We start from the raw sequence: 14257 nt of genomic DNA on the forward strand, positions 1-14257 counted from the left end.
GGGAAAGTTGCTTGCGCGGTGCACTTATCAGAACTGATTCAACTTGTATCTCATTGTCAGTGAATTTAAATTAAACATGGTTGGAACTTTAATAGCTATTAGCTTAACTTCGCTAGGTGGCAAGCGTTTATTTTTAACGGAACGGGAGTTAATGCCCTCGGAGAATAACTTGCGTCGTCAATCGTCATGTAAACATTGATGTCAAATTCAAGACGTGAGTGAGAAGGCAGTCACCTTAAACTCAGGAATGGCTTAGCATCATTAAATAGGAATATAAAAAGTATCCGGTGTTGTTATCAGATGTGGGGAAGCAAAATGTTAGGCCATGACGGCTTATTCATCACTGGTGGCATGACGGCAGTTGCGCGGTTATTTAAATAGCCCACTTAACACGTTGCGTACCGGGGCATTTAAATTCCTTTTAACCCTCTGTTCCGGCGGTTTTTTAAACACTTAGCAAACCTTCCATTCGAAAAAATGCCATAACTTATTTAAAAATTAAAATTTTTTCATGCAATTTTGAATGAAATACTCACAAACAATTTCAGAATCTTTTTCTGGTGTGATACTCCATGAAACACTTTCCCTTGTGGAGTGGAATGCCGCAAGTTGAGCACACATATCTTGTCTCTTTTCTAATTTTTCTCGTAGCGCACATTTTGCATCTCCTTGTGTGATATTTTTTCGTCCCCTTCCCCACAATAGAAACGAGATGGTGTTTGCTAAGGTCTCTCGATAAGCGCTGTGGGTGATCTCTTGAAGGGGCCCGTCCTTTTGGCTTATCATCGCAGTCATCGTCCGAGAATGATTCACTCGACTCCTGCCTACTCGCTGCCCACTCTTTGGCGGTCTGGAGCAAAAAGCTTTTGAATCGAATGCCATTATTTTTGTTTAGAGTTTTATAAACTCTGAAAGCATTAAAAAGAGCGCAATTTATTAGCCAAAGCACGACTTTCTTCGACCATTTCACTGTTTTTCTCATGATGGAGTAATAGGATAAGTACATATCCGCCCTGTCAACACCTTTCATGCACTCATTGTATTTTAGAATACAAGTGGGTTTTCTGATTGCCTGTCCTGTAACCCAATCTTTTACCTTTGAGTTACCCATGCTGGCGTTATGAACAGTGCTAATCATTCTTACTTCCCTCTTGTCTTTCCAAACCACTAGTAACACCTCACCTTTACGAGAGAACGTGCTCTGTCCCTTTTTCAAAGTTTTTGCCTCGCTCTTCAACGTGGGAGGGAGTCCCCGATTTGGTCTTATGGTTCCACACACTCTTACTTTGTTATCTAAGAGCAGTTCTGCAATTTTCACACTATTATAATAGTTGTCTTGATAGACATGATGCCAAAGATTGAGATGTGGCTTCAAAAGAAACAAGATGGTTTGTTCTAATTTTTTCCCCCCGGCTGAATAAATTTCTAAATTACTAATGTAGCCAGAATCACTTTCACAAACCATTCGAACTAGTAAACCATATTTTACAATTTTTGCAGGATTATAGGTCTTGATTTTCAATCTTCCTCTCCATGGAATCATGGCTTCATCAAGTGACAATTCCTGCTTTGGTTTATACACATTTTTAAATTTTTCAACTAAGTATTCCAGGGTGGGTCTTATTTTATATAGTCTATCCGAAGTATCTGAGAATGCTTCGTTATCACTAAATTGCCACGCTTTCCATATCTGCTCAAATCTGTTTCTCGTCAGTAGCTCTCTAAATATTTTTGTTTCGATGAAACGATCTGTACTCCAATATTCCTTCAGTGTATCTTTCCTCACTTGACCCATCAGAATCAAAATAGAAAAGAATTCTTTCATTTCAGCCATGGTTATGTTTGACCACTTCCCTGTTTTTGGCGATTCTTTGTATTTATGCTTATTTTGACAGTAATACAAATTGGATTGATGGCACATCATTTCAAAAAAATCATTGCCAAGAAATAGTGAGACTACGTCAAGGATGTTATTGGAATTTTCTCGTAATCGCTTCACTCCAGGTTGGCCCAAAAATTGCTCTCAAAATCTATTTTTTCCCATGAAGTAGAACTTCCTGCCAAAGTATTGTCTTCATTTTCACTCGCATCGGAGTCACTTTCACTGATAACTAGAGGAATACGTTTTCTAGTTTTCATATTCACCACAACATCAGAATCGCTTTTACTTTCGTTGTTATCTTCGTCATACCCTAATGGTACATCTGACAAATCATCAGCACACAAGTCTAACAAAATTTCTTCTTCATCCAAAGTATTGTCCTTCCGATGTGATGCCATAATATGGAATATTCTTATGAGTGGTTTTTAGAGCACAAATGCGTGCAAACCTTCAAGCGAGAAAAACTGACACCAAATGTTCTATTCACTTGGACTCAGGGAAACACCAACTGCTCTTGACACATTAGGAGAGGAAACTAACCCAGAGGCAGGAAACAAGTAAGAGAGCATCATCTCCCTCCATGGCATGGACGAAAAGAACTGGGGGCCTCATTGTGAGTCCCCCAGTTCCTTTTGTCGAGAATGTTTATGTTGACGGAGCAGAGCAGTCCACTTGCTGAGAGTGCATCTCGAAGAAGCGGCGATGAAGATAAGGGTGAAACTCGCTAGATACAACAAGGCCATGTGGATAAACTCTTTGGAAATAATAAGCCAAGTGTGTGGTGTAACTCAAGGCAAAAGATAAATAAGAAGCCAACGCTGGTAAGAAGAGGAACGCCGATTCTGGGTGGAGGAGTTGAGAATGGAAATATGTGCCTATTCGGGCGTAATGCCTTTGGTTTAAACATGGTTAAAAAGCTAATGTTTAGAATATAACTTTACCCAATCAAACTTAATGATGTATCAATTCATTATTAATAACGAACAACAACTGAAAACGTTCTAACGAATACGGATTGCACGCTTTAAAATTGTTTTGGTTGACGCGCCTAAATGATGAGAATCTTCGCCATCCGTCCGGAACGTTCGGGAAAAAAATGACGAGAATTCTCGCCATCCGTACGCAACGTGTTAAAAAAAGTGATCTAAACACCGGAAAAATCTAAATTTCCGAATATCCCGGGTCCTGTGTGCTCCGTATTATCTATGGTATGCTATTTGGAAGGAGGTAACTGACAGCTGGGGTCATTAGCGCCATGAAGTAAGGGCTGGGGGGATAGGTACCCTATGTTGGCATTAGCCAGGTTGTAATGATAGGCCTTAAAGGGACGAGGGCTTAACGTCCCATCTGCTGAACAGAGTGGTGCACTGGAAGTGCCCTCCACATTACACTCAGGTAGGGATAGGGCCATCTCAGATAAGTTTCTGCTACTGCCAGGACTTGAACCCAGGCCCACAGGGTGTAAAGCCTTTGTGATGTATTAGCGAAATTTTGCTCCCTGTTAATTCTCACGCAACGACCCATGTTGACCCAATAGTATTTTTCTTTTAGCCAGTTTTCAACTTTTCTTCACCACAGTGCCCATATTTAGAGCGTACATACCAGACTTTCTCTTCATAACTTTTCTCTTCTTCATAACTGTAGTCTTTTCATAACTCTGAGGAACCGATTGGACAAATGAATAAATGTGGACTAGATAAAGATGGGAAGCAATTTTAGGCAATTGGAAGTTAAATAAGCCTTTAAAATTAGTGAATAAATTGTATCTAGAGATGTGCGAATAGTATCCGCAAATACTCGAATACTAGAAAGTATTCGATATTCGAGGTCTCCCATAGTTATGCAAAAAGTACCGCCTCGAATACCTCGAATACTTTGAATTTCGCGTCATACACTGTCGCACGCACGTCGTTAGTAGTTGACTCGGAAAAATGTAGAGAACTCTAGTCTTTTAGTGCATGTAGCGCCATTTTAGGCAAGTTAACGAACTACATCAAATTCGCGGGTTAGAGCAGTGAAAAGAGTTCGACGTGGGGAACCTAAATTGATCCGGGTGAAAAAATCCGAAAATCCCCGGTTTCCCCCACCAGGAAAACCTCAGTGCCGTGGAATAGTAACTACGTAGCACAATTCCCAAAATCCGCTTCCCTCTCCATCCATCAGCCCTCGGCACCTCCTCCAACACTTTCCTCCTCTTCGAAATCAAACAAAAGGCCCCAGCTCACGCAGGTTTCGTATAAATGAGACGAAGTGTTTACCATGTGTCATTTATGGCTAATAAGGACACGCACTTAGTTTGAATCTTTTCCAGGAGATGAAACTACCGTAGGGAGAAACTCAGTGCTGTGGGATAGTAACATTGGCGCATTTCCCACGATCTGCTATCCCCCTCCATTCAGCACTCGCCTCACCCACTTTGAAGCTTTCCTCTTCTCCGAAATCAAACAAAAGGTCCTCGCTCGTGCAGGGATCATATTACGAAGACCTTAGCTTCGAAAAAAATATCAAGTTACACGAGAACAATAAAGATGTGTCTCACGCCCACCTCTTCTAACCCACTAACCTTTTTCTGCCTACCCGCTTCGAAGTTCCCCATTTCTGGAGGTCAACTGCTGCATGAGTACCGTGGGATACAATTCGTGGTATACAACAGTTACATTAGCGCATTTCCCAAGATCCGCTATCCCCCTCCATTCAGCACTGGCCCCCCCCTCTGAGGCTTTCCTCTTCTCCGAAATAAAAAAAGGTCCCAGCTCGTGCAGGGATCATATTACGAAGACCTTAGCTTCGAAAAAAATATAAAGTTACACAAGAACAAAAGAAATGTGTTTTGCGCCCCCCACCTTTTCTCACCCACTTACCTTTTTTGGCCTACCTGCTTCTAAGTTTCCAGTTTCTGGAGGTCAACTGCTGCATGAATCACCTGTTAGCGCAAAAGGTGTCTAACAATGACTTTCGGCAATTGATGTTACACCTTTGTTGGATTGAAATATTAGTAATGTGTGCGTAATTTAAAAAAGAACAAGACCAAACGCGACGCATTTCTGACTTTATTTAAGCATTTTACGCGAGGAAATAAATGTCAAAATACGACGGAGACTTGGCTTTCTGGCGAGACTCGATATGAGCAGCAGAGCTTCTCGGAAGTTGATGCGGTATTTTTTTTTCCGAAAACATACATCAAGTTACAATTTATGAGTGGTGCTATAAATATTTATTGTTATAGTCCCAGACAAAGGGATATTTTCTCAGGATATTTGGTTTCTCCCTGATTGCAATTCAAATTCATCTTAGTGCGAAAAATCCACAGAGGAAAAATCATTTGCCTTGACCGGGATTCGATCCCGGATCCCTCGATTTCCGGCGGAGTGCTTTAGCCAGTTAAGCTACCGAGGCGTCATTCTCCCCTGTGGAAATTTGTGAACTATACCGGACTATGTCTATGTCTCATTGTTATGTCCGGTATAGTCCAGTTTTCGCACTAAGATGAATTGGAATTGCAATCAGGGAGAAACCAAATATCCTGAGAAAATATCCCTTTGTCTGGGACTGTAACAATAAAGATTTATAGCACCACTCATAAATTGTAACTTGATGTATGTTTTCGGAAAAAAAAATGGAAATTTGTAGACTATACCGGACATAACAATGAGACATAGACATAGTCCGGTATACTTTCACAAATTTCCACAGGGGAGAATGACGCCTCGGTAGCTTAACTGGCTAAAGCACTTGGCCGGAAATTGAGGGATCCGGGTTCGAATCCCGGTCAAGGCGAATGATTTTTCCTCTGTGGATTTTTCGCACTATTTGTGCATTGCGGGTGACTCCGTAAAAAGTTATCACCGTGGCTAGTCCCGGTATACTTAAATAAAACCAATTCATCTTCTTATCTCGTGAGAACTCCCAAAGATGGATTGAAAATAATTGAAGAAAATCGGTGGAGAAGAGCTTGTATTTTACAAAATGCCTCAGATTGTCAGCTAGCACTTGGCAGCAGGAGTGAGGGTAAAGCGATGTTAGTTGAATTAATTATATGCCCAATTGTTTCCATAAAATTAAAATATTCCATTAATCAGCTAAATTCCTGTTCGAAACCTTTAAAGGAAATCAAAATTACTCCCCAAAATCTTGTGTTGCCTGTTGCCTAGGCAACCGAGTCAAACATTCCAGCATTCATTGTTTAGTATTCGAGGTATTCGAATATTCGAGCAATGATTTAATATTCGAATTCGATATTCGAGTTCGAGAAATCTGCTATTCGACCCATCTTTAATTGTATCAGTAATTTTTATCTTTTAAATTGCTCAAATCATGTGTTGTGAATTATTCTTATTCTAAGATTCAAAGAAATGACTTTGAAGTTGAACTTGGTGTGATTTTATCCCTAGTAGGCCACCAGCTGACTGTGTTCAACAGCCAGGCGAGTGTGCAGATTGGTGGGCGTGTGAGTCGCCCCAAGCAGAGGATTGAGCGTCCCTTCTCTGGCATCATTGCGGGCCTCTCGTTCAACGGGCAGCACCTGCTTGAGCTGGCGGCTGACCTCGACCCGAATGTCGTGGTGGAGGGTGATGTGCGCAAAGTGAATCCACGCAAGAGGCAACACCACGCCCCAGGCCACCACCACAGAAGGCGGCTGCACCCTCCGCGCCATCCCGCACCCACGCCGGAGCAGAGGCGCAGGGGAGGCGACCTGCTCCCAATGCTGCAGCGCATGCAACAGGTGATTGATTGTTCAATGGTGGCAAAAAAATTCATCCAGTTAATATGCAGGGCAAGCACCAGATACGCTAAATTCATACGCTTACTGTTGACAATGTTTTCGGACTACAAAGTCTTAAGACCGCTTTACACGGTGAATGATCATTCAAAAGATCTTTCGAATGAAATTCATTCCCTGGTACCGCTATACACGGTGAATGATTTCGGCGAATCTTCTGCGCAGAAATGATGCGCACTGGTGCGACTATCGATAATGTATCTCGATTCCAACGATATTTCCGACCGTTTCTGACCACATGATTTGTTTTGGAAATCGCAGACGACGGAATGCTTTGTCGTCTGCGACACCAAATGCAGCCACAAATGCACAGTTTTTGGAACAAAGCACCATTCTCAGACAGAGACCATTTTAAGACAGAGCACCATTAATTTTTCTGCAGTTTGCAAACTTGTATACAAGTGTTTCTTGATTGAAACAATATTTCTTGATTATATACAAGTATGCAATTTAGCAGAAAACCAGATCTGATTCCTCCATGAAATAATGCCAATATGAAAGAAAAGGGGTAAGCCAGGATGAATATGGGAATTGAGGGCCTTTATCCTTCGTCTTCAGATATAAAGAGTGCCCGATATAGCGAGCAATTTTCCATGGGTTAACCAAGCTTCCACTCTATATACTTAATAGAGGGCGAGCTATATTTGAGGGTCTGTTCAGGTACCCTTGGAGCCTGTTTTCAAGAATGGAATGCGATGCTGTGGTGGAGAGTCTGACTTATAAGCCCACCACATCCACTACCTGTGTGCATGAATACTATTATGGCTAAGAGAGCATTTTATTTTATTGTTTGGAGTTCATTGCCTTTAGTTCCTTGGGCATGCTGTGCTTCTCTTTGACTAAATAACTCCCAGGAGATCAGATGAGTTATGTTACACAAGATTCCTAATGAGTAAATGCGTATCAGGATAATTGAAACCCCACCTATTGGAAGAAGATTGTGTTCACATGGCATAACTTTAATGGCATGACATGTAATAATGTGTACGTGCAGTTGACATCCTTTTTCTTGCGCAGACGCCAGCATCCGGCTTCCCAGGCACAATGGACGACCTCGTCTTCTCGGGTGCTGGCTCAGGTTGCAACGCAGACGATGAAGATGAGTGCACCCCATTGTTTGACACGGGCTCAGGTGAGATCACTCCTTAATTGCGCAGGTTTCATTTCTAATGAAGTGACTGCAAGAGGGTATTATTATTAATGTGTATTACATTAAATTTTTACAAGTAGGCCATTGGCCTGGTGGTAACATGAACGTACTATGCAAAAAGAAATGAAAACATCATGACAAAACCCTTGATCCCTACCTCTTCAACCACTTTTTTAAAATATGTAAATTTTTTGGGAAGGGCTCAAATAGTTTTGCTGGTAGGCTGTTCCAGTCCCTTTAAAGTGCTATTCAAGAAGGAGAACTGCTTTGCATTTGCCCTTTGTGATCGACACGGAATCTTGAACTGGTGATCATTTTTTCCAACAAAGCTGGGTTTTGAAGTGTCCTTCCCAAAATCTTTCCATGCTTTTTCCCCACTCATTATTTTAAACATACCGCATAGCCTGCTCCTTTTCCTCCTCTCCTGTAAACTCTCCCACCCCAGAACTCTGAGCATTCTTGAAATGCTCTTCGTTTTCTCGTGCTTTCCCAACAAATACCTAGCAGCTAGCTTTTCTCTGCACCTTCTCCAAGTTCGTCACCTCTCCTTTATAATGTGGGCCCCTAACAAGAGAAGAATACTCTAAGGTTGGTCGTACCAGAATTGTATGGGCCATTTATTTAGTAACCCTAGTGCTTCTTCTGAGGTTTCTCATTAGCCAGTCCAGTATTTTAAACGATTTTTTGATTGTGTGTTTGACATTTAAACTCCATCCTAAATTTTTAGTGAAATGAACTCCTAAATATTTAAAGCTGTTCAATTTTTGGATTAAACTACCCAAGAATTCATAATTTTTATTTCAATCCTGTTTCTCGTTACCCAATTCATTAATTTGTTTACGCGTCATCCTGAAGAGCTCCCTAATCTATTTGATTTTCAATTTTTGTATAAATAATGCAGTCATCCCCAAAAAGCCTTGAATTGGAATTAATTTTTTTCTGGGAGGTCATTTAAGTATACTAATAACAATAAACGTTGCTTGAGGAACACTGGACATTACCCTTGCTGTCTCTGAGCATTCAGCCCCGCTACCCTTACTCTTTGTGTCCTGTCCTTGAGTAATTCATCGATCCACATGATAACTCTTTCATCTATTCCCATTGGCAACTGTCTCATCTTAAGCATAAGACGTTCATGGTCAACTTTATCAAAAGTCTTAGAAAGATCGACTATTACAGCATCTAATTCTTTTCCCGCATCTATAGAGTCTGCGAATTGATGGCGAAATCCTAACAGTTGGGTTTCAGGTGAGTGGCCTTTTCTATACCCATGTTGGTGGTTATACAACCAATTCTTGCATTCCCATAAATCCCAAAGGTAATTTGTCATGATCTTTTCTAACAATTTGCATTCTACAGAAGTCAGACTTACCGGTCTTTAATTTTCCACAAGATCTTTATCTTCTCCTTTGAATATTGGCATTACTCAGCCCTTCTTTAAGTCACTATAGGTAAGGCATTGTTGTTCATTGTAACATTGAATAGATAGTATATATAATTTGAAACAGCCAAGCCACCCAATTTCAATGAATCGCTAGAAATTCCATTAGTTCGTACTCACTTCTTTTTTCTTGTTTTTCTAATGTTGCTGAAAATTTCTGAGCTCAAAGTTTTAATCAGTCTCGAAATAACCAAATCATTGTCTTCCTGTTGTCCTATTGTTTGGGTTACATCAGTAATATTTTCGTTTTGGTTTCTATCCCTGAAAAATCACAAGCGTACAATATCGAGGGCATTGGCCTTATCTTTGTCATCTGTGATTATGGTTCCTTCTCCGTTTTTTAAAACTTCTATTTTTCCCTTATTATCTCTCCTCTTCCTCATGCATTTAAAAAACAGGTTGCCATTATTTTTAGTAATTGTGTTTTGCAAAAATTTTTCCTTGGCTATTTTCTTTTCCCTATTTAATATGCATATCAGCATTTTGTACTTTTTTAGTTAATCCGAGCTTTCGTTCCATTTCCTATAACTAATCCTAACTTTTCTCGTCAGTGATCTGAGAGTTTTGTTGTAAAATTCCGAATCAGTTCTTGCTTTGGTAGCTTTTTTTTTTTGGAACAAAGAGGTTTAATGCTTCTTCCATTATCTTCTTAAAATTGCTCCAGATTTCTTCTACATTTTTACCACCACTCACCCACCCAGAGTACCTATTCCTCAAAAAAGACTGGAATCCAATACTGTAGCCACGACTATATTGCCATATTGTCTTTTTCCTTTTGTGACCCTTCACGCTGGACTTCTTACCATTTGAGATGTGCACATATCTCCTTTGTGATGATTTTATGATGTGGGTACATCTCCTTCATCCCACTACATATTTTCATGAAGGGTATTTTTTATCAATCCAAAATTCACCAACCCATATCCACATTACAAATGTGGCACTATTTCGAAATTGATTGCTACATATGTGTTGTCAGAATTTAGGTCTCAAACCATTGAAATATTGGTTAAAAAACAACAAAATTGTCCTCTGTATTCTTCAGTCACGGTGAACTTATATTCAGGCAAGGGTTCATCACTTTTTTATGAATATTGGCATTTACTCGTAAATATTAAATTTGATTTAAATGAATTAAATTTTTAGTTCATTGCGTGACTAAATATTATTAGCCCCGAAGCAATTTGGTCTGACTATCCACAACTACCCTACTGGCAGTTTTGCATTGAGCGAGGATGGGTAGTCAAGCATTTCCCAGATATTCCCTGAGGGTTCTGATAATTTTTGATCAATTGTAGAGCTATATAAACTCCTTGCAGAGATTTTCTGGAGTAAATGTCTTCCAATGCCCTAATAGGTGTACCTTAGGCATTGACAAGGACTCATCAAAGGCTTATAGGCAGTGAAAAATGATATTTGGGTGGCCATCTCCAGTTGTTCCAGTCCAGAAAGTCTGCTGTTGACAAGGACGCTATGTACATATTATATCTATCTTAGCATTGGAATTGCATTGAGTTGAATTTATTAGCATAGCAACCGGACCGAAATGTACCTCAAGCTAAGCACTCTCTCATTTTGATGGCCACACTCAATTTATGGATTGCTGTGATTTATATGGTCGTTGTGGTGGTGTGTGATGGACTGAAGCATTTATTGTTTCTCGCTGCAGGGGACGACTTGATCACTCCAGTGTACGTGCCGCCAACTCGGCCTCCGCCCACGGCCCCTCCAAAGGGGTCCTCGGGAGGGTCGGCATCTGGGCGAGGCGGCCAGCATCAGGGCAGTGCCAAGCCGTGCGATGACGAAGACTGCTTCACGGGCTCTGGGTCAGGTGAGGCGGTGACCACGGAGGAAGCTAGCCCCGAGAGCAGAGGTTAAACATCTAAACACTCATTCTGAACATTTGGCTCTCTGCTTGGAACACCATTTTCATTGGCACAACCAGCACTCTTATTCTCTCTCTCACACACCTCTTGATTCTTCTCACGTCTTTTGGAAAACTCTCTAGCACTAAATTCACTCTAATTGCGTTGGGTACAAATTCCTATGGACTGGCAATCAATCACCGCCATTCATTCACGACCATTGACGTGGCACGTTTGGCATACGTTGCTCTAGCACCATGCACAGCTTTAGCGCAGTTTTATCTTTGCTAGTGATTTCTTTGCCCATATCCCCTCGCACTGCCACTCTTGATGGATTACAAAGGAACCGACACCTTGGACTTGGGTGGATTGCCATGCAAATGAAGGACCTTGGGTGGCTGCTTCAAATGGTGTAGTGGCCCGTGGTTCAATTCCCAGTCCAGAGGAATTTTGTCCATGGCAATTATTGTGAATTTCTCTGCCATTAATGCACCTCTGGTAGATTTGAAATTGTTGAATTTAGTTGATCTTAACCAATTAACTTCTTGAATTCTATGCCGATCGCATGGAATCTTAAGGAGCATTTGAAATTGTAACTGCACATGTCAGAATTCACGCCACGAATCAAACTTTAATGCACTGATGCCACTGCATGGAGGCACCACAAGCAATGCTTACAGATATAACCAGAAATGGGGCAGCACATATAGGTAAACAAAATAGCTGCCAAATACAAAAAACCTTCATTGAATCTTGTACAATCTTAACATTAGCAACAGTACATCTTTAAGGATATAAAAGTTTAGGCGGATGTTGAATTGAGTAAATGTTTTGAATCTTTCTGTGCAAAGTTGGTTTGGAGTCCATTTGCAAAGAGTTCAAGATGTCTACCTCTTTCCATAAATATCTGTGAGGCAAAGTACACATTCAACAATAACCTGAGGTGGCGTGGAATGATCACGTATCTTTGGTGCTTATAGAACAGTTGATTGGATATTTTTCCAGAATGAAAATTACAAATACAGTAAATTCCGGTTATTAAGCGCCTCACTTTACCGCGGTTTCGGATATACCGCGGGTCTCACCATGTCCCCCGAAATGATTACATTGACCTTTTTTTTGAGGTAGGTAACTTTGTGGCGAATTTTATCTCGGCGTGTCTACCGACGCGTCGCAACGGCGCTACTTCAAGCGACTGTATTAACGCGGTTGGCGACGTATTCCATACATTGTTTCGTAGCCATAAAAAAAACTCGGTAATTCCTGATCGGTCATTGTGTCTTGTGAACTCGAGCTGAAAAGTGTTTTGCACGGCTATAATAATTTTCGAGATTCAGGGAGATTGAGATAATTCTCTTTCGTACATTCGCACCGCGGCGCTCAAACCAAGGTAGGTACTCAATGCCCACAGGCTTCGAGCATTTAATGATGAATGAGCGGTTTTACCTTTGTCTTTGGCTTAATATTAATATGAAAATTACTTTTTTACGAAAATTTTCATTGATTTTAGGGTAAAAACGATGTCTGCCAAAAGGAAAACTTACACATTTAAAGAAAAGTTGGGCATAATCGACAGAGTGAAACGCGGTGATTCAAAATCAAGTTTATTCAGGGAGTTTGGTGTTCCTGAAGGAACTATTCGTGGTTGGATGAAAGAAGAAGATAAATTACGATCACTTGTTGATCAAGTGGATGACGAAATAGGACTTGATAGAAAAAAGGCCAGATTGAGTGCTGCTGGTGATGTGGATGAATGTTTGTTTACGTGGTTTGTTCAGAAGCGCAGTGAAGGTGTTCCATTATCCGGTCCACTTTTACAAGCACAGGCAATTAAATTAAATAAAAAAATAGGTGGTGCTCATGATTTTGTTGCTTCTGCTGGCTGGCTATCGAGGTGGAAAATTCGCCACGGGGTAGCGCAAGTTAACATGCAAGGAGAATCTCGTTCCAGTGACAGTGAAGCAGCAAGAGAATTCTGTGGGACTTTACGCAAGATGATTGATGAGGGTGAGTACACTGAAGAGCAATTGTATAACTGCGATGAAACCGCTCTCTACTACAGATTGCTTCCAACAAAATCACTTGATATTAAGAAGTCGGCAAATAAATCCGGAATAAAAATGAGCAAAGAAAGAGTGACTTTATTACTGTGCGCGAACAAATCAGGAAGTCACAAGTTAAAACCTCTGTGTATTGGTAAAAATCGAAGTCCTCGGTGCTTCAAGCACGTTAATATGACAGCACTACCCATAAATTACAAAAACAGTCAGAATGCCTGGATGACTCGAGACATTTTTTTATCTTGGTTCAATGAAGATTTTGTTCCATCGGTTAAGAGCCACTTAGATCAAAAAAGTTAGAAGAGAAGGCACTACTTCTGTTAGATAACTGTCCGGCCCATCCGTCTTCTGAGCTCTTGATATCGAGGGATGGCAAAATAGTGGCTTCGTTTTTACCAAAAAATACGACAGCTCTTATTCACCCCATGGACCAAGGGATAATCAGAGCATTTAAAGCCCACTATCGGCGGGAATTGCTCACTAGTGTCATAAATTCAGAACTGCAGGTACAAGAATATCTGAAAACAGTCACCCTGAAGAACATGGCTTATAATATTGGTTTGGCATGGAAGAAAATAACTTCAGCTACAATCCTAAATTGCTGGTCAAAGTGCGAGTATACAGCGGGCAATAGCATGGAAGACGAAGACGAGTTTTTGGGTTTCACGGAAGAGGACGCACGTGAAGCTTCAGATGTTCTTTGTAATAAACTATTTGTGAGTGATCTCGAGGCCTGGGTTCGCGAAGACGAGGAAACTCCTGTATCTGCTTATAAGAGTGACGAAGAAATTGTGGCAACAGTCCTGAGCCGCACAAAAACAGCTGCATCATCGGAAGATGAGAGCGAGAATGAAGAAGACGAAAGTGAGGTCAAGATGCCAAAAATTGGCCATTTATTACATAATATAAGTGAATTGATGAATTGGTTGGAGGGACAAAGTGATTGTGATAGTATTCATCTGTTGCACTTGCAAAGCATAAAAAATTACGTGACAAAGAAACGCCATCAACTATAGCGGCAAAAGAAAATATCCGAGTACTTTAGTAACTCCCGTTAAAGTAGAGCGGCTAAATCATAA

The 14257-nt window shown here is 40.8% G+C and overlaps 1 protein-coding gene across 3 annotated transcripts in view; it reads left to right on the forward strand.

Moving 5' to 3' along the window:
• Nucleotides 1-14257, forward strand: part of LOC124167517 (neurexin-1) — a 267454-nt gene that overhangs the window by 226828 nt on the left and 26369 nt on the right. The window contains exons 20-22 of one of the 3 annotated variants that reach the window (XM_046545448.1): nucleotides 6274-6605; nucleotides 7680-7794; nucleotides 10923-11126. In XM_046545448.1, the coding sequence (XP_046401404.1) occupies nucleotides 6274-6605; nucleotides 7680-7794; nucleotides 10923-11126 (651 nt within the window). The remainder of the gene's footprint in view (nucleotides 1-6273; nucleotides 6606-7679; nucleotides 7795-10922; nucleotides 11127-14257) is intronic. The other 2 variants (XM_046545449.1, XM_046545450.1) reach the window with 2 other exon arrangements.

The sequence above is a fragment of the Ischnura elegans genome, chromosome 11 (genome assembly GCF_921293095.1).
Source record: "Ischnura elegans chromosome 11, ioIscEleg1.1, whole genome shotgun sequence".
In the NCBI taxonomy this organism is placed as follows: Eukaryota; Metazoa; Arthropoda; class Insecta; order Odonata; family Coenagrionidae; genus Ischnura; species Ischnura elegans.